Source organism: Zalophus californianus, chromosome 10, assembly GCF_009762305.2.
Source record: "Zalophus californianus isolate mZalCal1 chromosome 10, mZalCal1.pri.v2, whole genome shotgun sequence".
NCBI classification, from domain to species: Eukaryota; Metazoa; Chordata; class Mammalia; order Carnivora; family Otariidae; genus Zalophus; species Zalophus californianus.
In genome coordinates, this window is record NC_045604.1 from 91371196 (window position 1) to 91397220 (window position 26025).

The 26025-nt window shown below is 37.1% G+C and overlaps 1 protein-coding gene across 1 annotated transcript in view; it reads right to left on the minus strand.

Annotated features, from left to right (window-relative positions):
- The window catches only part of LOC113932540 (ATP-binding cassette sub-family A member 3-like), a 256540-nt gene that overhangs the window by 215099 nt on the left and 15416 nt on the right, over positions 1 to 26025 (minus strand). Inside the window, 5 exon segments of the mRNA XM_035722222.1 lie at positions 5252 to 5369; positions 6483 to 6593; positions 9178 to 9437; positions 13489 to 13630; positions 21599 to 21726. Coding sequence (XP_035578115.1) covers positions 5252 to 5369; positions 6483 to 6593; positions 9178 to 9437; positions 13489 to 13630; positions 21599 to 21726 — 759 coding nt within the window.

Here is a 26025-nt window from a genome sequence, read left to right on the forward strand (position 1 = left end):
AGAAAGGGTTTCTCTAATAACTTCCACGCTTTTTTCAAGCCCAGCTAGTATCTTTAAAGTCATGATTCTGAACTCTAGGTCTGACATCGTACTAATGTCCGTATTGAGTAGGTCCCTGGCAGACGGTACTACCTCTTGTTCTTTTTGCTGAGGTGATTTCTTTCGTCTTGTCATTTTGTCCAGAGGAGAATAGATGAATGAGAGAACAAAAGGCTAACAGGTTTACAACGTCCCCAGCAAATATACTGTATACAAATCAGAAAAGACCTGAAACCAGGGGAAAGGAAAGGGAAAGAAAGAAAAAAGAAAGAGAAAAAGAAAAAAAAAGAAAAAAAGATAAAAACAAAAACAAAACAATTCAAAAAAGGCAGAATATGATCAAATATGATCAGGCTAGTGCATAGATCAGTGCCACACACTAGATTTTGGGCGTATTTTGGTCTGTTAGAAAAAAGTGCCTCCTAAAATTTTAAAGGAAGAAAGACATATATGTACAAAATAAGGGTTGATACAATGAAGGGATGGAAGATGACTGTAAAGATGAAAATTATAAAAGATTTTATAAAAGGACTTGGTAAGATAAGTTGTTTGAAAAAAGAAAGAAGATTTAAGGAAAAGAAAAAAAAGGAAAAAGGGAGAGAATGTGATCAGGCAGGAGACTAGAACAAAGCCATACACTAGTGGTTTAGGGTATATTTTGATCTGTTAGAAGAAACTGTACCTCAAAATTTTAAAGAGAGAACAACTTATATATATATGCCAAAAACAAGGATAACTACTATGAAGGGATAAAATATGACTCTAAAAATGAAAAAAAAATAAAAAATGTTTTTTTTTTTTTAAAAAAAGGGATTTATAAGATGTTGGTTGAAAAAGGGAAAAAGAAAAATAAAAAAAGTCAACAAAAATTAACTTTGATGAAATAATGAATCATGGTAAAAAAAAAAAAAAAAAAAAAAAGAAGCCATGAACCTATGTGCAGTATTCCCCTAGCGCTGGAGTTCTCCTATTCTCCTTGATCGATCAACTTGGTCTTGGCTTGCTGGCTGTTTGTGCTGATCTTCTGGGGGAGGGGCCTGTTGCTGTGGTTTCCAAATGTCTTTGCCGGAGGCGGAATTGCCCCGCCCTTGTCGGTCCGGGCTAAGGAAGCTGCTCCAGTTTGCTCTCAGGAGCTTTTGTTCCCTGCAAGCTCTCGGTACAGCTTTGGAGGACCAGGGCGAAAATGGCGGCCTCCCAGTCTCCGCCCGGAGGAGCCGAGAACTCGGGGCCCCACTCCTCAGTGCGCCCCCAGAGAAAAGCAGTCACTCCCGTGTCCCCGGTCTCTGGCCGCACTCCGTGCTCACCCGGCCTGTGATCAAGCGTTGCTATCTCTGGCACCCGACCACGCTCGGAGTCTCCAAACCCAGCAGATCCCTGCAGTGCGTTCCCGCACCGCTCCTCCCCGGGAAGGAAGGGGAGTCTCCCCGGATCTGCTGCTTGTTGGGTCCCTGCTGGGGGAGCCGTGCCCCGACTGGGCCGCAGATCACAGTTTGTGGCAACCCAGAGCTGAGAGCCCGCGACTCTGCTCCGTCTCTGCAGCTGGCTTCCCCGCTCCGATACCTGGGAGCTCTGCCGCACTCAGGCACCCCCGGTCTCTCTGTGACCCCAAGGGTCCTGAGACCACACTGTCCCGGGAGGATTCCACCCCCCGCTTAGCCACTGCAGCGACGTCCCTCCGCCGAGCCAACTTTTAAAAGGTCCGATTTTGTGCTCCGCGGCTCTAGCACTTGCCAGAAGCGGCCGGCGGAGGCCCCTCCCCCGCCGTCTATCCTCCCGAATATCGCCTCGGATTCACTTCTCCGCACGCCCTACCTTCCAGTAAGTGGTCGCTTCTCTGTTCAGAGAGTTGTTGCTACTCTCCTGTTCGATCTCCTGTTGAGTTCGTAGATGTTCAGAATGGTTTGATCCCTATTCAGCTGAATTCCTGAGACTAGACAAAATCTAGGTCTCCTACTCCTCCGCCATCTTGCTCCGCCTCTTTATGAGGTTTTAAACATATGCTTCCAATCTAAATCATGATGCCCAAAATAAAGAACAGTTGAATAAATTGCTAACTACTGAGAGTTGGATGTGGTTAGGTCCATAGGCATGGGATTCTATAGGCTAGAAAAAGAATTCTTGTTAAGATTATCACTGAGATGACATAAAATCAGCATTGATGAAGAAAGTAAAAACACTCAAATCATGGTCAACTAATCTACGACAAAGCAGGAAAGACTATCCAATGGAAAAGAGACACTCTCTTCAACAAATGGTGTTGGGAAAACTGGACAGCCACATGCAGAAGAATGAAACTGGACCACTTTCTCAAACCATATACAAAAATAAATTCAAAATGGATGAAAGACCTCAATGTGAGACAGGAAACCATTGAAATCCTAGAGGAGAACGCAGGCAGTAACCTCTCTGACCTGGGCCACAGCAACTTCTTGCTAGACAATTCGCCGGAGACAAGGGAAACAAAAGCAAAAATGAACCATTAGGACTTCATCAAGATAAAAGGCTTCTGCATGTTGAAGGAAACAAAACTAAAAGGCAACCTATGGAATGGGAGAAGATATTTGTAAACAACATATCTGATAAAGGATTAGTATCTAAAATCTATAAAGAACTTACCAAATTCAACATCCAAAAAACAAATAATCCAGTTAAGAAATGGGCAGAAGACATGAATAGACATTTTTACAAAGAAGATATCCAGATGGCTAACAGACACATGAAAAGATGCTCAACATCACTCAGCATCAGGGAAATACAAATCAAAACCATGATGAGAAACCACCTCACACCTGTCAGAATGGTTAAAATTAATGGCACAGCAAACAACAACAGATGTTGGCAAGGATATGGAGAAAGGGAAACCCTCTCACACTGTCTATGGGAATGAAAACTGGTGCAGTCTCTCCAGACAACAGTATGGAGGTTCCTCAAAAAGTTAAAAATAGAACTATCCTACAACCCAGCAATTGTACTATTAGGTATTTACCCAAAGGATACAAAAATACAGATTCAGAGAAATACATGAACTTTTCATAGCTGCATTATCAACAATAGGCAAACTATGGAAAGAGCCCAAATATCTACTGACTGATGAATGGATAAAGAAGATGTGGTGTGTACACACACACACACACACAAACACACAAACAGTGGCATATTACTTATTAATCAAAAAGAATGAAATCTTGGGGCGCCTGCGTGGCTCAGTCGTTGAGTGTCTGCCTTCGGCTCAGGTCATGATCCTGGGGTCCTGGGATCGAGCTCCATGTTGGGCTCCCTGCTCGGTGGGGGGCCTGCTTCTCCCTCTCCCACTCCCCCTGCTTATGTTTCCACTCTCACTGTGTCTCTCTCCGTCAAATAGATAAAATCTTTAGAAAAAAAAAGAATGAAATCTTGCCCTATGCAATGATGTGGATGGAACTACTAAATGAAACAAGTCAGAGAAAGCCAATACCATATGACTTCACTCATATGTGGACTTAAGAAACAAAACATGAACACAGGGGAAGGGGGAAAGAAAAAGAGAGGGAGGCAAACCATCATAAGAGACTCAACTATAGAGAACAAACTGAGGGTTGATGGAGGGAGGTGGGTTGTGGATGGGCTAAATGGGTGATCGGTATTAAGAAGGGCACTTGCTGTGATGAGCAGGGGCTGTTACACGTAAGTGATGAATCACCAAATTCTACTTCTGAAACCAATATTACACTATATGTTAACTAACTAGAATTTAAAAACTTGAAACAAAAAAATAAAGTTAATAAGGCAAACATAAAAAACACTCAAATTACAATGATATAAACTGTCTTTTTCTTTCTTTAAATCACTTTATTGAGGTATAACTGACATACAAAGAGCTGTACATACTTGATGAGTCTTGAGGTAGGTGTATACCTCTGAATACTTGTGAATACCTCAATCTATGCTATAAACATATCTATCACCTCCCAAAGTTTCCCTCTGCCCTGTTTTTTTCCCCGTCTGCCCTCTTTACTTATTATTACTTTTTTGGTGATATGAATACTTAACATAAAATGTACCTCTTGGCAAGTTTTTTAAGTGTACAGTATAGTACTGTTAACTATAGGCACTATGTTGTATAGTAGATCTCTAAGATACTTCTTCATCTTGCATAATGAAACTCTGTACCCTTTGACTAATACCTCCCTGCTTCCCTTTCCCTCAATTCCCTGGCAACCACCATTCTATACCGTCTATAAAGTATGACTACTTTAGATTCCTTATATAAATGGCATCATGTAGTATTTGTTTTTCTGTCTTCCTTGTTGCACAACATAATGTCCTCTAGGGTCTCTGGTTTTACAAATGGAAGAATTTCCTTCATTTATAAGGCAGAAAAATATCCTTTTGAATGTATATACTGCATTTTCTTTAGCCATTCACCCACTGAAGGACATTTAGGTTGCTTTCATGGTTTGGCTATTGTGAATAATGCTATAATGAATATGGCAGTGCATATATTTCACTTATTTTTTATATTTTTATCTTTTTAATTTATTTTTTTATTTTGTTTTTTTCCCATCACAATATATGTATTCCTTAATCCCAATCTCCTATTTCTCCTATCCCCCTATTCACATCCCCTTTGGTAACCATCGGTCTGTTCTTCATAATCAAGAGTCTGTTTCTTGGTTTATCTTTCTCTTTTTTCCCTTTGCTCATTTGTTTTGTTTCTTAAATTCACATATGAGTGAAATTATATGGCATGTGTCTTTCTCTGACTCACTTTGCTTAGCATTATACTCTCTAGCTCCATCCATGTTATTGCAAATGGCAAGACTTCATTTTTTATGGCTGACTAATATTCCACTGTATATATATATACCACATCTTCTTTATTCGTTCATCAACTGATGGACACCTGGGCTGCTTCCACATCTTGGCTATTGTAAATAATGCTGCTAGACATAGGGGTGCGTGTATCCATTTGAATCAGTGTTTTTGTATTTTAGGATAGATACCCTGTAGTGTGATTACTGAATCATAGGGTAGTTTTATTTTTAACTTTTGAAGGGATGGGTGAAACAGGTGAAGGGGATTAAGAGCACACTTATCATGATATGCACTGAGTAATGTACATAATTATTGAATTACTATATTGTATATCTGAAACCAATATAACACTGTACATTATAGTGGAATTTAATACAAATACCCCCCAAATCTGTTATAGAATGAGTCTTAGGCTTACCTTTATTGAAGAATGTGCTAACCATAAAGGCAAAGAATATTGAAGCAATGGCATAACACATAAGAAAGACGAAGATGAAACTACCGTCATTGAAGCGGAAGATTGGCTCACTAAAAATCTACAAAAAAACAATTATGACGTCATGTAAGGTACACCATAAATACTGTCGCATAAACACAAGAGGGAGAAAATGATAGTGCTAATGAGGTAGATCACTGCTCAGTGACTGAAACTCAATGAGATGAAAGTTAAGTAACTTATTTCTTACAGAAGGGTTTATGTTTTTCTCAGAGATACAGCAGCCTCTGGGTTTCCACAGCAGAAATAAATAAAATCTATATTTCATCCTCCTGGCACCTGAGACCAACCTGTTCACACTATAATTACCTTCTGCCTCCCAAAGGATAGCTAGGGCAGGTTGTAATCAACTAGAACTAAGATGTCTAACACAGAAGCCATTAAACACATGTAGCTAATGAGCACTTAAAATGTAGCTAGTGTGACTGAGGAAATAGATTTTTATTTTCATTTAATTTTAGTTATCTTTATTTAAATTGAAAAATGAAGGCAGTGTCTAATATAGATCAAATATTTTCGATGAAAATATAGCATATGAATTCAGATGTGCTGTAAATATAAAACACACACAGGAGTAGGAAGATGGTACAAAAAAATTTAGGGGCGCCTGTGTGGCTCAGTCTTTAAGTGTCTGCCTTCGGCTCAGGTCATGATCCTGGGGTCCTGGGATCGAGCCCCACATCGGGCTCCCTGCTCAGCGGGAAGCCTGCTTCTCCCTCTCCCACTCCCCCTGCTTGTGTTCCTGCTCTTGCTATCTCTCTCTGCCAAATAAATAAAACCTTAAAAAAAAAAAAAGAATCTGCCTTCAGCTCAGGTCATGATCCCGGGGTCTTGGGATACAGCCCCGCGTCAGCCTCCCTGCTCAGTGGTGAGTCTCCCTCTGCCCTGCCCCACGCTCATGTTCTCTTTCTCTCGCTCTCTCAAATAAATAAAATGTAAAAAAAAGAATGTAAAAAAAACTCTTAAATTTTAAATTGGTTGCATATTCAAATAATATTTTGTACATATTAGGTTAAATTTAAAATATCATTAACATAATTTCACCTGTTCTTTATGGTTTTAAAAATTTCTACTGGCTACTGAAAAACCAGTATTACATATGTTACTCATGGTATTTCTACTGGATAGCATGAAATTAGACACTTGCCTTGGCAGAGAATAAAACACATATCATAGAGATAATAATGATATAAAAAAAGAAGAATGTGAAGAAATAGGCAGCCCAGATGATCCAGTTTTTAAGTCCAATTATAAGCTGGTACTCCTGTAGGAAAGTCAACACAAGTCAAATATTACATGTATCAGCAATTCATACCATTTACATACATTTTTCTATTTAAATTTCCACAAAAAACTATGTAAATGGTTAATATCATCTCCATGTTATGAATAAGAAAAATCAAGCCTCAGAAAGTGTGCTGTTCAAAATTATGCAGTCAGTTAGGGCAGTGCTGGCATTAAAATATACGTCTCCTGAGTTCAGAGATCTTTCTTCATTACTACACTTAGTAATGGACAGAAAGGGAAAAATCTAAAATTAAACTTTGAAATATTAAGCTCTCTTTTCTATTATACTCTACTTCCTGGAGTATAAGAGAAATGCATTTTTTTTTTTTTTTAAATCCAGTTGTATGTTAGAGCTTGTTCCTTGCAGGCAATGTGTCTTCATCCCCACTTTGATTGCTTTCAAGATTTTCTTTTTGGTCTTTAATTTTCAACAGTTTGAATGTACTCTGTGTGTGTGTTTGTGTGTGCATGGTATTTTTCCAGCTTTGTGTTCTCTGAGCTTATTAGACCTGTGATTTGATGTCTATCTTAATTTTGGAAAATTCTCTGCCATTATTTCTTTGGCTCTATTCTGTTATCTCCTTTTTTGGGATTTGAATTATGTATATGTTATATCATTTATATTGTCCTACACTTTTTGAATGCTTTATTCTGGGATTTTACATTTTGTATTGTCTTTGCATTTCAGTTTGTATACTTTCAACTGTCATATGCAAGTCTATGATTCTTTCCTCAAGTCTAGTGATGAGTCCATCAAAAGCATTCTTCATTTTTGTTAGCATGTTTTTTATGTCTAGAAATTCTATTTGACTCCTTATAGTCTTATTCTGTCTGATAACATTACCTATCTGATCTTGCATGTTACCTACTGGGCAGAAAAGAGTTAACAAAGGAGGCCCGAGACTACTATTCCTAGAAAGGCATGTAATGAGCACTGGGTGTTATATGCAACTGATGAATCACTAAACTCTACCTCTGAAACTAATAATACACTACATGGGGGCGCCTGGGTGGCTCAGTCGTTAAGTGTCTGCCTTCGGCTCTGGTCATGATCCCAGGGTCCTGGGATCGAGCCCCACATCAGGCTCCCTGCTAGGCGGGAAGCCTGCTTCTCCCCCTCCCACTCCCCCTGCTTGTGTTCCTGCTCTCGTTATCTCTCTGTCAAATAAATAAATAAAATCTTTAAAAAAATAATACCCTGTATGTTAATTAATTGAATTTAAATAAAAAATAAATTAATCAAAAAAGGCATATCTATAAGTTGGCACTTGGCTGGTATATGGGAACTTGGCTGGTAAACTGTTCCCTACATTGATACAAAACTTACCCTAAATGATAAGGGTAGGTGACTGTGCCAAAACTGTTGGTACAAACACTATGGTTTATGCTGAATACCTGCTTTCTAGGACTGTGGAATTTTGGTACATGCTAGGCAAGGGTGTCTATATGACCAGCCCCCATCAAAACCTTGGATGCTAAATCTCTAGTGGACTTCCCTGGACACAAACATCAAAAACATACTGCTGGATTTTCATTGCTGAGCAAGAGTGTGCTCTGTGTGACCTCTTGTGGGGTTAACTGAAGAACCCTGCAGGTGAATTCCTCCAAGCTTTGCCTGTGTCATATCCTCTTCTGAGCCAGCTATGTTTACTTACTACACCACTATAATAATTCCTGGCTGTTAGCATTAACTATATGCCGAGTCCCACTAGTCCTTCTAGAAAATTTCAGAAATTAGAAGGCCTTCTTGAGGATCCTGGACATATCTACCTTTCCCTTAGAGCCTTTAAATTATTATAGTAATTTAAAATTCCTTGTCTGATATTTCCAACATCTGTGTTTTCTCTGTGTCTGGTTCTGATGACTGATTTGCCTCTTTGGACTATATTTTTTTTCTTAATTTTTGCTGTGCCTAATGATTTTTTTGTTGAGAACCAGCCATATTATCTAGGGTAATAGATATCAAGGTGAAGGCCTAAGATGTGGGGTTTTATGTTAATTTAGCCAGGAGCTGTTCACTGTTACTTTAGTTATTAGAGATTTTAAATTCCTCCAGTGATCCTTTTTGTCTCCCTGCATGCCTTCAGGTTTTCTCTTCCTGTTGCTCCCAAGAGACAAGTTTCTCTCTGCAATTGTGCCAGCTTGAAAAACCCATAAGTGGCATCAGTATTCACTTTTCTTGTTTTATATTTCCTGCTACTGTGATGTAACAACTACCCACCAATGATAAATATGTAAAAACAATCCAACTCTCCATACAAAAGAGCCCTAGAGGCCTAAAAACATTTTTACAGAAACAGATGAACATAGAGGTGAAAAAAGAGAGGCAAACCATAAAACAGACTCTTAACTATAGAGGATAAACTGAGGGCTGCTGGAGGGGAGGTGGGTGGGGGGAAGGGTTAAATGGGTGATGGGGATTAAAGAAGGCACTTGTGATGAGCACCAGGTGTTGTACATAATTGATGAATCTCTAAATTCTACTCCTGAAGCTAATATTACATTATATGTTAACTAACTGGAATTTAAATAAAAATTTGAAACAAAGAAATTGGGATTACCTTCAATCTTTTTTCCCTTTCCCAGACAATGGATCGCATGATGGAAAGTACAGTTGGAGAGAACATGAGTATGAACATCAAAGGGAGGAAGGAACTAGTGATCCAAATTAATCCATCATGAGAATAAGCTGGGTATGGAAATCTCTGTGTAAAGATACTGATACCATCGAACAGTTTCTGCCTAGCACTGCTCTCATGATATAGCATGATGGCCTTATCTAAGGCATGCTGTACAGCCAGGAACCCTTCTCTGATGTACCCTGCATGATAAAACAAACACTGTCAAATAAAACAGACTAAGGAACTGCTCAGACACATAAATAACATGGCAATTCAAGTAAGTCATGTCACCTACAGAACCCAAATTTACAGCTGTATCAAGGCTAAATGCTCATAATTACCCTGAGAACATATCATAGTTTTGACATAGAAGTAAGGGGTCCTTCTTCAGCTGAATCTAATTCACATCTTCCCAAAATTAAATGTACTTAATGACAGTGGTAGGCTTGCTAATGTAACCTATATTTACAAAAGAATGCAGATTTAATTAAATATTAGATGAAGACTTGGAAATGTAAATACAGAAATGAGGCTCAGAATCACAGATAAATTCTACAGAGTAATGCGGAATGGCCTTCAAGAAAAATTGTTCCACTGAAACCAAGTCAACCATACAACTAAAAGGAAACTTAGGGTTTAATCTGTTTTTATTGATTTTTCAAAATTGGAACGCTGATCATTAATTTTGTACTTCTCCATTTTTCTAATATGAACATTTAAAAGTACAAGCTTCTTTCTAAGCATGGCTTTAGCTATATTCCTCCGGTTTTGCTCCCAAATCTTAACATGTCAGGTTTTCTTATTATTTAATTTAAAATATTTTCTGATTTGTGACTTGACTCATGGATTATTCAGAAATGGTTGTTTAATGTCCAAATATTTTTCTACTTATCTAATGTTTCCAATTATCTCATTGTTATTGGCCCCTAATTCCATTGTCATCAGAGAACACACTCTATATGATTTCAGTCTTTTTAATTTCAACGAGATTTATTTTACAACTCAACATAAGAGTTATCCTGGTGAAAATGCCATGTGCACTTAAAAAAATGTGTATTCTCCTACTGTTGAGTAATTGCTCTGCGAATGTCAATCAATTCAGGGAAACTGAAGAAGTTCTTCATATCATCTACCTCTTTACAATTTTCTTTTTTTAAAAAAAGACTTATTTATTTATTTATTTGACAGAGAGACAGCAAGAGACAGAACACAAGCAGAGGGAGTGGGAGAGGGAGAAGCAGACTTTCCGCCGAGCAGGGAGCCCGATGTGGGGCTCGATCCCAGGACCCTGGGACCATGACCTGAGCCAAAGGCAGACATTTAATGACTGAGCCACCCAGGCGCCCCTACAATTTTTTTTGTTTAGATGTTCTGTCAACAGCTGAGAGAAGGATAGTATCTCCATCGACAACTGTGGTATTGCCCAATTCTCCCTTTAATTCTGTCACTTTTCGCTTCATGTATTTTGAAGCTGTTATTAGATGCATACATATTTATAATTGTTATATCCTCCTGACCAATTGATCCTTTGTCTTGAAATCTGTTTTATCAGATATGTGTATATCTGCTCCAGCCACTTAATGGTTATTGTCTTTAATCACATTTAAGACTCTTAAAGCGATTTTTGTACACAATCTTTTTCTGCTCTCTTCTCTTTTACCCATCAGGGACTCTAATTACACATATGTTAGAACTTTTGGTATTGCTCCACATTTCAATGAAACTCAATTTTTTTGTTTTTCAAACTGAATACATTTTATTGTTCCAAGTTCATTTACTCTTTCTTCTGTTATCTTCACTATTAAATCTGTCTTGTATTTTCCAATTCTAGACTTTGTGTTTTATTCCTTTTTTATGGTTTCTAATTCTCTGATGAGACTTATCACTTCTTTCATTGTGCAATTATTTTAATTCAGTGACTGAGAATAATTATACTAGCCACCTTACAACAAGTTCTTATCTGCTAGTTCCATAATCTGAGTTTTTTTGGAGTCTCGGTTGATATTAAGATGCAGTACACAAAACCACTATAAGAGTAGAAAGATTAGGGGCACCTGGGTGGCTTAGTTGGTTAAGCGTCTGCCTTTGGCTCAGGTCACAATCCCAGGGTTCTGGAATCAAGCCCTACATTGGGCTCCCTGCTTGGTGGGGAGTCTGCTTTTCCTTCTCCTCCCTGCTTGTGCTCTCTCTCGCTATCTCTGTTGCGGTCTATCTCTCTCAAATAAATAAAAAACTAAAAAAAATAGACTAGTAGGAAAAAAAAGAATTTTAGAATACTATTTTAAGCAGTTTTGGGAAAACTGTTTTCCTCTCTGTGGTAAAAAAACAATACTGAATCCCTAACCCAAACTACATATGAATGTGAATTCCTTCCTCATGGATTAACAACCAAATCATAGAAGGAAAAACCATAAAGAGGAAATAGAAGAAATTTTTGAACTTAGAAGTAGGATGGACTTCTTAAACAAAAGCCCAGAAGAATACCATGTGGCCAAAAAATGCTAAATTACACCAAATTAAAGATTTCTGCTATTTCAATAAAGGACAGCATAGATAAAATCAAAAGCTGGAAAAAGATACTCTCAAAATTTGGCACCAACAACATATCTGAAAATACATGGAACTCCTGAATAAATATAAATCTTTAAATAGATATTTAAATAAAACGTGTGTTACATTACTTGAAACTATTTTCTGTGGAGGGATTATTGTTTCAAGTTTTAAAATATCACAAAGGTCATTTGTGGTACTATAACTGAAAAATTAAGCAAGTTTTCCATTCCTCCCTTGATTCATGTAATAGATTATCTTAATTTTCTACTCATTTCCCTGCCAATCCTTCTTAGTCTTTGTACATTTGTCCTCCATGGTTTACCTAGCATTCAGTCCTTCATCCTTCCTTCTCTAACATTTCCCCCCAAATAGCATGATATTAATGAAATCTAAGGGTATATATTGCTTGTTCTCACATAATGTGCTACTTGAAGTTGAGAAGTGAAATGACAAAATAAAATCCCAGCATCTGAAAAAAGTCATTCTCTGAAATATCTTGATCACTTATATTATTATATAAATTGTGAAACATAAGCTACAGTCTTATTTGTTCAGCAAGAGTATACAACAAAAATCAAAGATAAACTATGAGTGTTATCACTTGGGAGATATGTATCCACTACCACATGAAATCATTTTTCCTATTCATGCTAAATATTGCTATGGCCTGTGTCTCTCATAACTTCCAGGAGAAATTTCATACTCCTTCACCTACACGCCAGGTATTTAATGACCTTTTTGCCTCCTAGCCTCATTTCTAACAGCCTTACATGCACCCTCTATTCTAGCTATATAAATAAAGAAAGTAAACAAACAAAAGGCCATGTAGTTCCCTGAACATGGCATCCTGTCCTGTATGTGTTCATGATTTTACTTCCACTACCTGGAATAATCCCCACACATCTCCAACTAACTAATCAAATACATGTAGGTATAGATTCTGCTTAATCCTTAAGCTTAAATTCCTTCTTAGTAGACTTTGTAAAGATTATTTTTAATGACTGTCCAATAGGTTCATCTATTCTTTTACTGCTTTTATGTTGTTTCCAACTTTTGTTCCTTCTGCTAGAATGTGCATAGCTTTTTACTTTTTTTTATTTTTAAAAAAGATTTTATTTATTTATTTGAGAGAGAAAGACAGAGCTAGTGAAAGAGAGCACAAGCAGAGAGGGAGAAGCAGGCTCCCTGTTGAGCAGGGAGCCCAACGCGGGGCTTGATCCCAGGACCCTGGGATCATGACCCGAGCTGAAGGCAGACGCTTAACCAACTGAGCCACCCAGGTGCCCCTGGGTTTTTTCTTCTATTAAATATTTGCTAAAGATAAAAATCTCAAGATAGTTGGTAAATCCAAATCCCACATTAAGGGTTTTTCATGTAAGATAATTTTCAAAATAAAAATATGAATTAAAAATTACCATCACAATTTTAAAACTTCTAGATTAAATCAATAAAATTATATATAGACACAAATAGGCAAGCGATGCCAACAAATGAAGGTGTTTGTATTTGGAAAGCAAAACACTAAACCACAACTAATGTGTAGTATTGAAAGTGGTTTTGATAAAATAGAAATTCAATTTAAAAAATTACAAGAACATATATACAAGTATATACATGTATAAAACATACATCTAACCATATGTATAGGTTAATATGCAACTGAGATAATAAAATAAGGATGTGTAACGATTTGCTCACCAGGACTTCCTCCATCATTAAAATCTGTGTTCCTGGGTCCTACAGAGGGATAAATAGGAAAGAGTAAGGATGTCATCCAGCCCAGACTGTCTGGCCACATCAAAGATCTCTGTATCTTAACAAAACGCAGATGATATTTTACCTAGAAGTAGCAATAGGAAAGAAATCATGCTTAAAACATATAAAACGGAAATGCACATATTAAAAAAAAAGAAAAGTTAAGTCCAAATGGGAAAACACACAGTTTGAAAGATGAGACTAATCTGATGTCACAGTGATTCTGAACACTTGGAAAGGACAGTGACTGAAAGTACAACAATAAGTCCTCCAATCATAAGAACATCTAAAGTCCTTTCAGAATATAGACAGTTCACAAAAAGACACACAAATGGCCCATAAATATATGAAAAGCTTCTCAATGTCATACAATGAAATAAGTACAAATTAAAATTACAGAGATATGTCTTATGCATCACACTGGAAAAATCAAAAGCTTAACAACATGCTCCATCAGTGAAGCTGTAGACAAACAGGCACTTTAATACGTTGTGGGATGCAAAATGGCACAACTATAATGGAGAATCTGGCAATGTTTAATAAAACTACACATGCATTTATGGTTTGATTCAGCAATCGTACTTTCAGGAACAGACTTGGAATATACACCTCCAACAGCATAAAGGAAACATGCACAAGTTTGTTGTAACATTATTTGTGGTAGAAATATATGGGAATCAACCTAATTGCTCAAAGGAGATGGCACAAAAGGTGGAACCTGTACACAACAGACAGCTATGTATCTGTTCAAGCTACAGTCAGAAAACAGAAATCATATTGATACTAGATAACCTGAAAAGGTAAATGCTTTTTCTACACCTTCTGAGGATCATATGGTTCTTATTCTTTCATTTAATGTGGTATATCATGTTCATTGATTTGTAAGTACTGAACCATCCCTGCAGCCCAGGAATAAATCCCACTTGATCGTGGTGAATAATTCTTTTAATGGACGGTTGGATCCTATTGGCTAGTATCTTGGTGAGAATTTTGGCATCCATGTTCACCAGAGATATTGGCTTGTAATTTTCCTTTTTAGTGTGGTCTTTGGTTTTGCAATCAAGGTAATGGTGGCTTTGTAGAATGAGTTTACAAATTTTCCTTCCATTTCTATTTTTTGGAAGTTTGAGGAAAATAGGTATTAACTCTTCTTTAAATGTCTGGTAGAATTCCCCTGGGAGCCCATCTGGCCCTGGACTTTGGTTTCTTGGGAGATATCTGATGACTGATTCAATTTCTTTGCCGGTTATGGGTCTGTTCAAATTTTCTATTTCTTCCTGTTTCAGTTTTGGTTGTTTGTAGGTTTCTAGGAATTTGTCTATTTCTTCCAGGTTGCCCAGTTTGATGGCATATAATTTTTCATAGTAGTCTCTGATAATTCTTTGTATTTCTCTGGTTTTGGTTGTGATCTTTCATTCATGATTTTATCTATTTGGGTCCTTTCTCTCTTTTTTTTTTAAGATTTGAGAGAGAGAGAGAGAGAGCACAAGCAGGCAGAGCAGGAGGCAGAGGGAGAGAGAGAAGCAGGCTCCCTGCTGAGCAGGGACTCAATCCCAGGACCCTGGGATCATGACCTGAGCTGAAGGCAGACACTTAACTGACTGAGCCACCCAGGCGCCCCATCTCTTTTCTTCTTGGTAAGTCTGGCTAGGGGTTTATCAATTTTATTAATTCTTTTGAAGCAGAAGCTAATTAGTTTCATTAATCCACTGTTTTGTGGTTGTTGTTGTTTGTATATCATTTGTTTCTGCTCTAATCTTTACTATTTTCATTCTTCTGCTGACTTTAGGCTTTATTTGCTATTCCTTTTCTAGCTCTTTTAGGTGTAAGGTTAGGTTGTGTATTTCAGACTTTTCTTGCTTCTTGAGGTAGACCTGTATTGCAATATACTTCCTTCTTAGAACTGCCTTTGCTGCATCCCAAAGGTTTTGAACTGCTGTGTTTTCATTTTCATTTGCTTCCATGTATTTTTGAAATTCTTAATTTCCTGGGTAACCCATTCCTTCTTTAGTAGGATGTTCTTTAGCCTCCATGTATGTGTGGTCTTTCCAAATTTTTCTGTTGTTGACTTCCAGTTTCATAGTGCTGTGGTCTCCATCTTTTTGTACCAGTTGAGGGCTGAACTGTGACCCAGTATGTGATCTATTCTGTAGAATGTTCCATGTGCACTTGAAAAGAAGTGTATTCTGCTGCTTTAGGATGAAATGTTCTGAGTATATCTGTTAAGTCCATCTGGTCCAGTGTGTCATTCAAAGCCATTGTTTCCTTGTTGATTTTCTGCTTTGATGATCTGTCCATTGCTGTGAGTGGGGTGTTAAAGTCCCCTACAATTATTGTATTATAAATGAGTTTTTTATGTTTATTATTAAGACATATATTTGGATGCTCCCAAGTTGGGGGCATATTTACAATTGTTAGATCTTCCTGATGAATAGACCCTTTAATTATGATATAATGCCCTTCTTCATGTCTTCTTACAATCTTTGGTTTAAAATCTAGTTTTTCTGATATAAGTATGGCTATTCTTGCTTTCTTTTGACATCCATTAGTATGATAGATGGTTTTCCATCCCCTCACTTTCAATATGCAGGTGTCTTTAGGTCTAAAATGAGTCTCTTGTATGCAGCATATAGATGTATCTTGTTTTTAAATCCATTTTGATACCCCATGCCTTTTGATTGGATCATTTAGTCCATCTACATTCAGAGTGATTATTGAAAGATATGAACGTAGTGCCATTGTGTTACCTGTAGAGTTGGTGTTTCTGGTGATGTTCTCTAATCCTTTCTAGTCTTTGTTGCTTTTGTTCTTTTTTTTTTCCTTCACTCAAAGAGTCCCCCTTAAAATTTCTTACAGGGTTGGTTTAGTGGTCATGAACTCCTTTAGTTTTTGTTTAGTAAACTCTTTCTTTCTCCTTCTGTTCTGAATGACAGCCTTGATGGATAAAGTATTCCTGGCTGCAGGTTTTTCCCATTCAGTATGTTGAATATTTCTACTCTTTTCTGGCCTGCCAAGTTTCTGTGGACAGATCTGCTGTGAACCTAATATGCCTTCCCTTGTTGGTTAAGGGCTTTTTTTCCCCTTGCTCCTTTCAGGATCCTTTTCTTGTCTGTGTATTTTGTGAATTTGAATATGATATGCTTTGGCAATGGTTAGCTTTTGTTGAATTGAATGGGAGGTCTCTGTGCTTCCTGGATTTGATGTCTGTGTCCTTCCCCAGATTAGAAAAGTTTTCAGCTATAACTTGTTTAAATAAACCTTCTGTCCCCCTTTCTCTCTCTTCATCCTCTGGGACTACTATGATACGAATCTTACTACATTTTAAGAAGTCAATGAGTTCCCTAAGTCTACCTTTGTGGTCCATTACCTTTCTTTTCCTCTTCTTTTCAGCTTCATTTTTTTTTTCTATAATTATATCTTCCATATCACTGATTCACTTCTCTACTTCATCTATCCTCATTTTTATGGTCTCCACTTGGGATTGCATCTTGTTTGTAGCATTTTTAATTTTGACCTGAATAGATTTTAGTTCTTTTATCTCTGCAGTAAGGGATTCCCTAGTGTCTTCTATGCTTTTTTTTTTTCAAGCCGAGCTAATATATTATACTTGTTTTAAATTCTAGTTCAGACATCTTACTTATATCTGTAGTGATTAAATTCCTGGCTGTGAGTACTACCTCCTGTTCTTTCTTTTGGGGTGAATTTCTCTGTCTCATCATTTTGCCCAGAAAATAAAAGAAGAAAAAGAAAACAAACAAACAACAACAACAAAAAACTAGATCCTGGGCATGTGTTCATTCTTCTTGTTATAAGACTCTAGATTCTAAAATAAGAAAGTAAAATAAAATATGATGAAAGTAAACAAAAAATAAAAATACATATATAAAAATAAAAATAGAAAAAAACTTGAAAAAAATGAGAAAATAAATGAAATAATAATAAAAAAGAATAGAAGTACAAAGGAGGCTAGATACTATTTTCCCCTAGAGCTGAAGCTTTGCAGCCCTCTCTGCAGTGAACTTTGTGTGAGCTAATTGTTTGTGCTGGTCTTCTGGGGGAGGGGCCCGTTGCACTGATGCTCAGGTGGACTTACCCTAGCAGAAATGTGCCTCCAGGGCACAGGGCAGCAGGGGTTGGTGTAAGTGGGTTTGGACTCCACTAGGTGGTGCTGTTTTTCTCCCTGGAGGCTTTCCGCACTCATGAGTGGGATAAATATGGCAGAGGCGCCCCCCTAGCCCCAGAGTTGGAAGTTTGCACCCTCCACTCTTCAGTGAGCCCTCAGAGAAGAGTAACCAATCACTCTTATCTCCCTAGTTTGTGTCAGAACCCTGCCTTCACCCTGCCTGTGTCCCAGCTTTTTTATTTCAGGTGTGTGACTGAGTTTCAAACACCAAATTTTAGGGACTCCTGTGGCGTGGATCCATAATGTTCCTCCTAGGGAGAACTCACCACACTTCTGCCATTTGCTGGCCTGTCCCAGGAAAGTGGTCGCAGGACCACAACTGCACAGTGGTTCACAGTTTATGGCAACACAGAGCAGAAAGCTGGCACCTAGATTCACTGTTATACTGGGAAGAGTATAGCACTTAGTTGCCACCCATTCTTGTGACCCACGGGATCCTCAGACCAGGGTGTCACACCTGGAATTCCACCCTGCTTCACCACCTGAGCACCTTTAAGCTAGGCACATCCCCCCTCTGATTTTGCATTTCACTACGTAAGCAGGCTCCTTCCCCACCACTGTATCCACACCTCTCTCTCCCCAAATTCAAGTATCTGTACCTCCTTCCTACCAAAAGGTGGTGGCTTTTCTACTTGTAGACTTGTAGTTTTTGTTCTCCCAGATCTCCGATTGATTTCTTGGGTGTTCAGAGTGATTTGATAACTAACTAGCTGTATTCAAGGGACAAGCTGAGGGTGCCCCTAATTCTCCATCATCTTAACTCCACCCCCCACAAAGATTTATACATGTGCACTTCTGAGAGTTTTGTTTTTAGCTCCTATGTTTAGATCATTAGTCCATTTTGAGTTGATTTTTGTATATAGTGTGAAGTAGAGGTCCACTCTTAGTCTTTTGTATGTGGAAAATCAGTTGTCCTAGCATCATTTGTTAAAGAAATTGTTCTTTCCCAATGAATGGACTTCTCACCATTTTCACAAATTGACTGGCTATAAATATGTGGGCTTATTTCTGGACTCTCAATTTTATATCATTGGTCTATTCCTGTTCTTATGCCAGTGCCACACTGTTTTGATTATGGTAGCATTGTAGTAAGTTTGCAATTGGGTAATATGAATCCTCTGACTTTGCTCTTTTTTAAAACTGTTTTTACTAGTTGGGTCTCCTGCAATTCTATATGAATTTGAAAATTTGAAGACTGGCTTTTCTCTTTCTGCATAAAAAGCTGTTGGAATTTTGATAGCGACTGTGATGGATCAGTAGGTTAACTATGGGTAGTACTGACATCTTTGTTTTTTAAGTAGGCTCCATGCCCAGTGTGGAGCCCAATGCAGGGCTCGAACTCACAACCCTGAGATCAAGACCTGAGCTGAGATCAAGAGTCAGACACTTACCTGACTGAGCCACCATGTGCCCCCAAAGACATCTTAATAATATTAGGTCTTCCTACCCAGGAACTTGGGCTGTCTTCACATTTATTTAAGTCTTCTTTAATTTCTTTCAACAGTGCATTGTAGTTTTCAGTGCATACCCCTTGAACCTTTTTGGCTAAATTTATTCTTCAGTATTATATCCTCTGCTCTGTCCATTCTACTATTAAGCCATTCAGCTAGTTTTTTATATGTCATTGTATTTTTAAGTTTATAAATTGTTTATAATTTCTGTGTCTTTGCTAAGATTTCCTATTTTTCATTTCAAGACAATTTTAATTTGTTGTTTAAACATTTTTTATGGTGTCTGCTTTGAAATCTTTGTTAGATAATTCCAATCTCTGATTCATCTCTGTGTTTGTGTCAGTTGATTGTTTTTACTCATTCAAATTGTAGTTTTCTTCAAAACAAACAAGGAAAGGGAAAAATTAAGAGACAGAGAGAGAAATCAAGAAACAGAGTCTTAATTATAGAGAACAAATTTATGTTACCAGAGGGGAGGTGGGGAGGAGAATGAATGAAATAGGTGATGAGGATTAAAGAGTGCACTTGTTGTGAAGAGCACTGAGTAATGTATAGAATTACTGAATCACTATATTGTACACCTGATAGTAATATAGCATTGTATGTTAACTAATTGGAATTAAAACAAAACCTTTTAAAAAAGAATATAGAAAAAGAATTTTAGTATATGTGCTGCCGAAGCGAGCACGAATATAGAAAAAGAATTAAAGACCTGGCTCCTTTAAAATATAATAATCTAATCATCAAAAGAAAATCTGATCATGACAAAAAAACTGAAAGAAAAGCCACAAACTGGAAAAACATACTTGTAATATACATGAGAGACAAGGGATCCCTATGTAGGATAGACAAAGAAATTGGTCAATTAATATGTAAAATGGATTTTTCCATAGAAAATTGGGGGAAAAGACCAAATATATACCTCACTAAAGAATAATTCATCACTTAAAACATGGACATATGTAAATCTCATTAGGAACCAAGGAAATGGAAATTAAAGCCAAAGTTGCATACCACTTCACACCTATGGAATTAGCTAATTCATATCTGTGGAATTAGTGAATGTAAACATCTGAAAATATTAAGTTTAATAATGAGAACTTTCAGACACTGTTGCTGGGAGTCTGAATTGGTATCATCACTTCAGAAAACAATTTGGCATTATGTAATAAATTTTAAGATGTGACCATGCCCCAGAAATTCTACGTCCAGGCATATATCCAGAGTATCTAATGTTCACAGTAGCACTGTTTCACTAGCAAAAAAGAAAAAAAAAAGCTGTAAACATCCCAAGTGTCCGGTAGCAGAATTGATAAGTAAATTGTGATCTCTTTATATAATGTAATATTATTCTGTAAATAAATGAATCAGAACCCCCCCAAAATTGTGGTTTTCTTGGATCTTTGTGTGATAATTTTCTATTTTATCCTGTTCATTTTGTCAATTATGTTGGGAGACAGATCCTATTTAAATCTTTCATTACATCAAGCAGTGAGCCTATTTCAGTTTAGCAGACAGGTAGTGGCTGGAATTTAGTACAAATATTTGAGGGCACAAGCACAGTCAATTAGTAATTATAACAAAACTTGAAATGGCACTTAACACACTTTGAGCCAATGCATACTGTTGAGCCTAAATCCATTATCAGCATATGGATAATTCTGACTTAGTAAATGGAAGGAAGTTGGTACAGAAGCATGGAGTCATGGAAGGATGGGACATACAGAAAGAATATATATTATCCTACCAGGGGTCTTATTAATTTTGCCTTCTGCTAACATGCGTCTGCATTATAAACATAGAACTTGGCTCCATGTCTAGATATTATAGATTGATCATTTATTTCTATCACCACCAGGATAGAATGCCTAAAAAGATCTGCTAAGGAGACACCAAGTTCAAGGCACTGTCTTTCTTTCTCCTTCCCATGGGCTGTGCTATAATCAGATCCTTTCTCAGTGCTTATGGATGTCCTCATTCTGAATCAATGTGGCTGAGCCCTAGAGTTTTTTCTAGTCATTTATGAAAGGACTTAAATTCTGTGTTTCATTCAAAGAAGAAGGATTTTTTTTTACATACTTGGTTCCTTGTTAGTGAAAATGCATCTCCTCTGTAGCTTGTTTCTCCTGTCTTTGTAGAACTAGAAGCAATGCCTGAGTAGTCAAAGTTTCCTATGGGTCTAAGGCCTTGTGTGTGCAGTTCTTTCCTTATCATAATGCAACAATTAACAGCACAGTAATTACTCAGATCTGGATTTACATTCTTGCTCTATTGTATACTAGTAGTTTGATTTTGGGAAAATTGGTTGCCTCATCCATAAAATTGGGTTTGTAATAGCAAATCATTAAAATCCTAGAAACTGGAAGTGCAACTACTAGAAAACTATGTATTTAGAAAACTCCAAATAAAACATTCTCACCTGAAGTGGCAGAGGGTCACTGCTGCTTTTGAAGTTACAGTCAAAAATGATGGCAGCCAGTACTTTACGCGATCCATAGTCATACTTAATGTACGTCTCAAGCTCCATTTCTGAAGCAAACCCTCGAACTGTAGAGAGGATAAATTGTTCACTATAATGGGAATATCTGATAATTCCTCCTGAGGGGAGATACATGGATAAAAGCTTATCCCAATATTGTAAACTTAAAAACACTGTTTTTCAAATATTGGTATCACAACTACTTAATGGATATTGGGGGTTCAAAACAATTTTAGGCATAAAACTTTACTCCAATTTTAAATAACAATCATTATAAAATATACATAAAGACAAGTCATTAGTCATAAGGGAAATGCAAATCAAAATCACAATGAGATACCAATTCACAACCACTGAGATAGTTATAATCAAAAAGAGAGATGATAACAAGTGCTTGTGAGAATACGGAAAAACTGGAACCTTCATACAATGCTGATCAGAGTATAAAATAGTAAAACAACTTTAGATAGCAACTTTTGGTAGCCCCTCAAAAAGTTAAACATAGTTACAACATGACATATTCATTCCACTCTTAGGTATATACCCAAAAGAAATGAAAACATATGTCTACATAAAACTTAGAGATGAATGTTCATAGCATTTGGTTTATAACAGCTAAAGGTGGAAACAACCCAAATGTCCATCAACTGATGAAGGATATACCAAGTGAATGCAGGAAATCCATACAATGCGCTATTACCTGACTATGAAAAGGAATGAAGTATTGATACAAACTACAACATAGATGAACCTTGAAAACATTATGCTAAGTGAAAAAAGCCAGTCACAAAAGACCACATCTTCCATGCATATAAAATTTAAACGACAGGTTTATATATAAGCCATCTACATAAAAGATAGGCAAATCTATAGAGACAGATAGTAGTTTAGTGTTTTCCTAATCTTGGTGGGACTGGAAATTATAGAGTCATGGCTAAGGGTTACAGGGTTTATTTTTGGTGATGAAAATGCCCTAAAATTGATTATGGTAATGGATACACAACTCTGTGAATATACTAAAAGCCACTGAATTGTATGCTTTAAATGGGTGAATATACGGTATGTGCCTTAGATCTCAAAAAGCTGTTTTATAGTTTTTTACAGTTTTTTTTTTCAAGCAGGCCCAATATGGGGCTTGAACTCACAACCCTGAGAGCAAGAGTCACAGGCTCTACCAACTGAGCCAGACAGGCGCCCACAAAAAGCTGTCTCAAAACAAGATAAATCAGGAGGTAGAGATCACTTCAAACTGTACTTTTAAGAAAACCAACACATCTGATGGCTCAATAGCTGTATAGAGATAACAGAGGAAGGAGTCAGTGAAGACAGATTAGTAGACATTACCTAATCTGAACAAGAGAGGGAAAAAATGGGAAAAAAACTCAAATAGATCCTTAATGACTTACGGGACAATACAACTTTGAGAAATAATGGTTAAAAACTCCTCAATTTGGTGAAAGATAGAAACTTACAGATTCAAAATGCTCAGTAAACCCCTAACAGAATAAACCAAAGGAAATCCACACTAGGACATAACATAATCATAATTTTGACAAGAACAGAAAATATCTTGAAAGCAGCTAGAGAGAAATGATGCAATACCTATAAAGAAAACAAGGATTCTTTTCAAACACCAAAGAGGTCAGAAGAAACTGACAAATAGTCTTTAAATGTAGAGAAGACTGTCAACCCAAAATTTTACACCAAATGAAAATAATCGACAGGAATGAAGATGAATTAAAGACATTCTTAGATGAAGGAAAACAAAGAGAACTCATTGCCAGTAGACCTGCTCTAAAAAATTGTTAAAGTTCTTCAGAGAGAAGGAAAATTTCTCTTTCTACAGTTGCATCATTATTATATAAGAAAGCAACTGATTTCTGTGCATTGATTTTTGTATCCTGCCACATTACTGAATTGCTGGATGAGTTCCAGTAATTTGGGGGTGGAGCCTTTTGGGTTTTCCACATAAAGTATCAACTGTAGAAAGAGAAATTAGAGAAATGATTCCACTTACAATAGCACCAAAAACCATAAGATACCTCGGAATGAACCTAACCAAAGAGGTAAAGGATCTATAGGAACTACAGAACACTCATGAAAGAAATTGAAGAAGACACAAAAAGATGGAAAAATATTCCATGCTCATGGGTCGGAAGAATAAACATTGTTAAAATGTCTATGCTACCCAGAGCAATCTATACCTTCAATGCCATCCCAATCAAAATTCCAATGATATTTTTCAAAGTGCTGGAACAAACAATTCTAAAATTTGTATGGAATCAGAAAAGACCCCAAATTGCCAAGAAAATGTTGAAAAAGGAAAACAAAGCTGGGGGCATCATGTTGCCCGATTTCAAGCTATATTACAAAGCAGTGATCACCAAGACAGCATGGTACTGGCACAAAAACAGACATATAGACCCATGGAACAGAACAGAGAGCCGAGATATGGACCCTCAACTCTATGGTCAACTAATCTTCGACAAAGCAGGAAAAAATATCCAATGGAAATAGTGTCTTCAATAAATGGTGCTGGGAAAATTGGACAGCTACATACAGAAGAATGAAACTGAACCATTTTCTTACACCACACATAAAGATAAACTCAAAATGGATGAAAGACCTCAATGTGAGACAGGAATCCATCAAAATCCTAGAGGAGAACATAGGTGGTAACCTCTTTGACATTGGCCACAGCAACTTCTTTCAAGACATGTCTCTAAAGGCAAGGGAAGCAAAAGCAAAAATGAACTTTTGGGACTTCATCAAGATAAAAAGCTTCTGCACAGCAAAGGAAACAGTCAACAAAACTAAGAGGCAACCCATGGAATGGGAGAAGATATTTGCAAATGACACTACAGATAAAGGGCTGGTATCCAAGACCTAGAAAGAACTTCTCAAACTCAACACCCAAAAAACCAATAATCAAGTCAAAAAATGGGCAGAAGACATGAACAGACACGTCTCAAAAGAGGACATACAAATGGCTAACAGACACATGAAAAAATGTTCAACATCACTAGCCATCAGGGAAATTTAAATCAAAACCACACTGAGATACCACCTTACACCAATTAGAATGGCAAAAATTAACAAGACAGGAAACAACAAGTGTTGGCAAGGATGTGGAGAAAACGGAACCCTCTTACACTGTTGGTGGGAATGCAAGTTGGTACAGCCACTTTGGAAAACAGTATGGAGGTTCCTCAAGACATTAAAAATAGAACTACCCTATGACCTAGCAATTGCACTACTGGGTATTTACCCCAAAGACACAGATGTAGTGAAAAGAAGGGGCACATGCATCCCAATGTTCATAGCAGCAATGTCCACAAAAGTCAAACTGTGCAAAGAGCCAAGATGCCCATCGACAGATGAATGGATAAAGAAGATGTGGTTCATATATACAATGGAATATTACTCAGCCATCAGAAAGGATGAATACCGACCATTTGCACTGATATGGCTGGAACTGGAGGGGATTATGCTAAGTGAAATAAGTCAAGCAGAGAAAGACAATTATCACATGGTTTCACTCATATGTGGGACATAAGGAATAGCACGGAGGACTACAGGGGAAGGGAGGGAAAACTGAAGGGGGAGAAATCAGAGAGGGTGTCAAACCATGAGAGACTATGGACTCTGGGAAACAAACTGAGGGTTGCAGAGGGAAAGGGGTTGAGGGATGGGGTGGCGGGGTGATGGGTATTAAGGAGGGCACGTGTTGTAATGAGCACTGGGTGTTATATGCAACTGATGAATCACTGAACACCACATCAAAAACTAATGATGTAGTATATGGTGGCTAAAAAAAAAAAGAATGAAGTTACAAGCCAGAGCTATGGTAAATATCTGAATAGTTTTCTTAAGTTCTTTAAAATATGTGCATAAATTATAACACTTTCTGGTATAGTTTTCAACTTATGTAGATGTGAAAATAAAGTAGTAAAATGTTCTAAGTTGATTGTAAAAAATTATGCACGCATATTTTAACCCCAAGAGCAAACAATAATAAATATTATATATCAGGAGTCCAATTTTTCATTTTTTTCTTTCATGAATGGTATCTAAGAATTCTTTAACTCTTTATAAAGTTACAAAGATTTTCTTCTATGTTCTCTCCTAAATGTTTTATCATTTTACTTTTAGATCCATGATCCATTTTGATGTATTTTTTTCTGCCTAAGATGTGATGTTTCATTGTTTTGGCTACTGACGTCCAATTGTTTAGCACTATTTTTTGAAAAGCTTATCCTTCCACTATTGTAAATAATATTTTGGCATATTTGTATAGTTCTATCTCTCTATTCTCCACAGGTATAATTTGTTTTATTGCACTTTGCAGATACTGTGTTTTTTAAAAA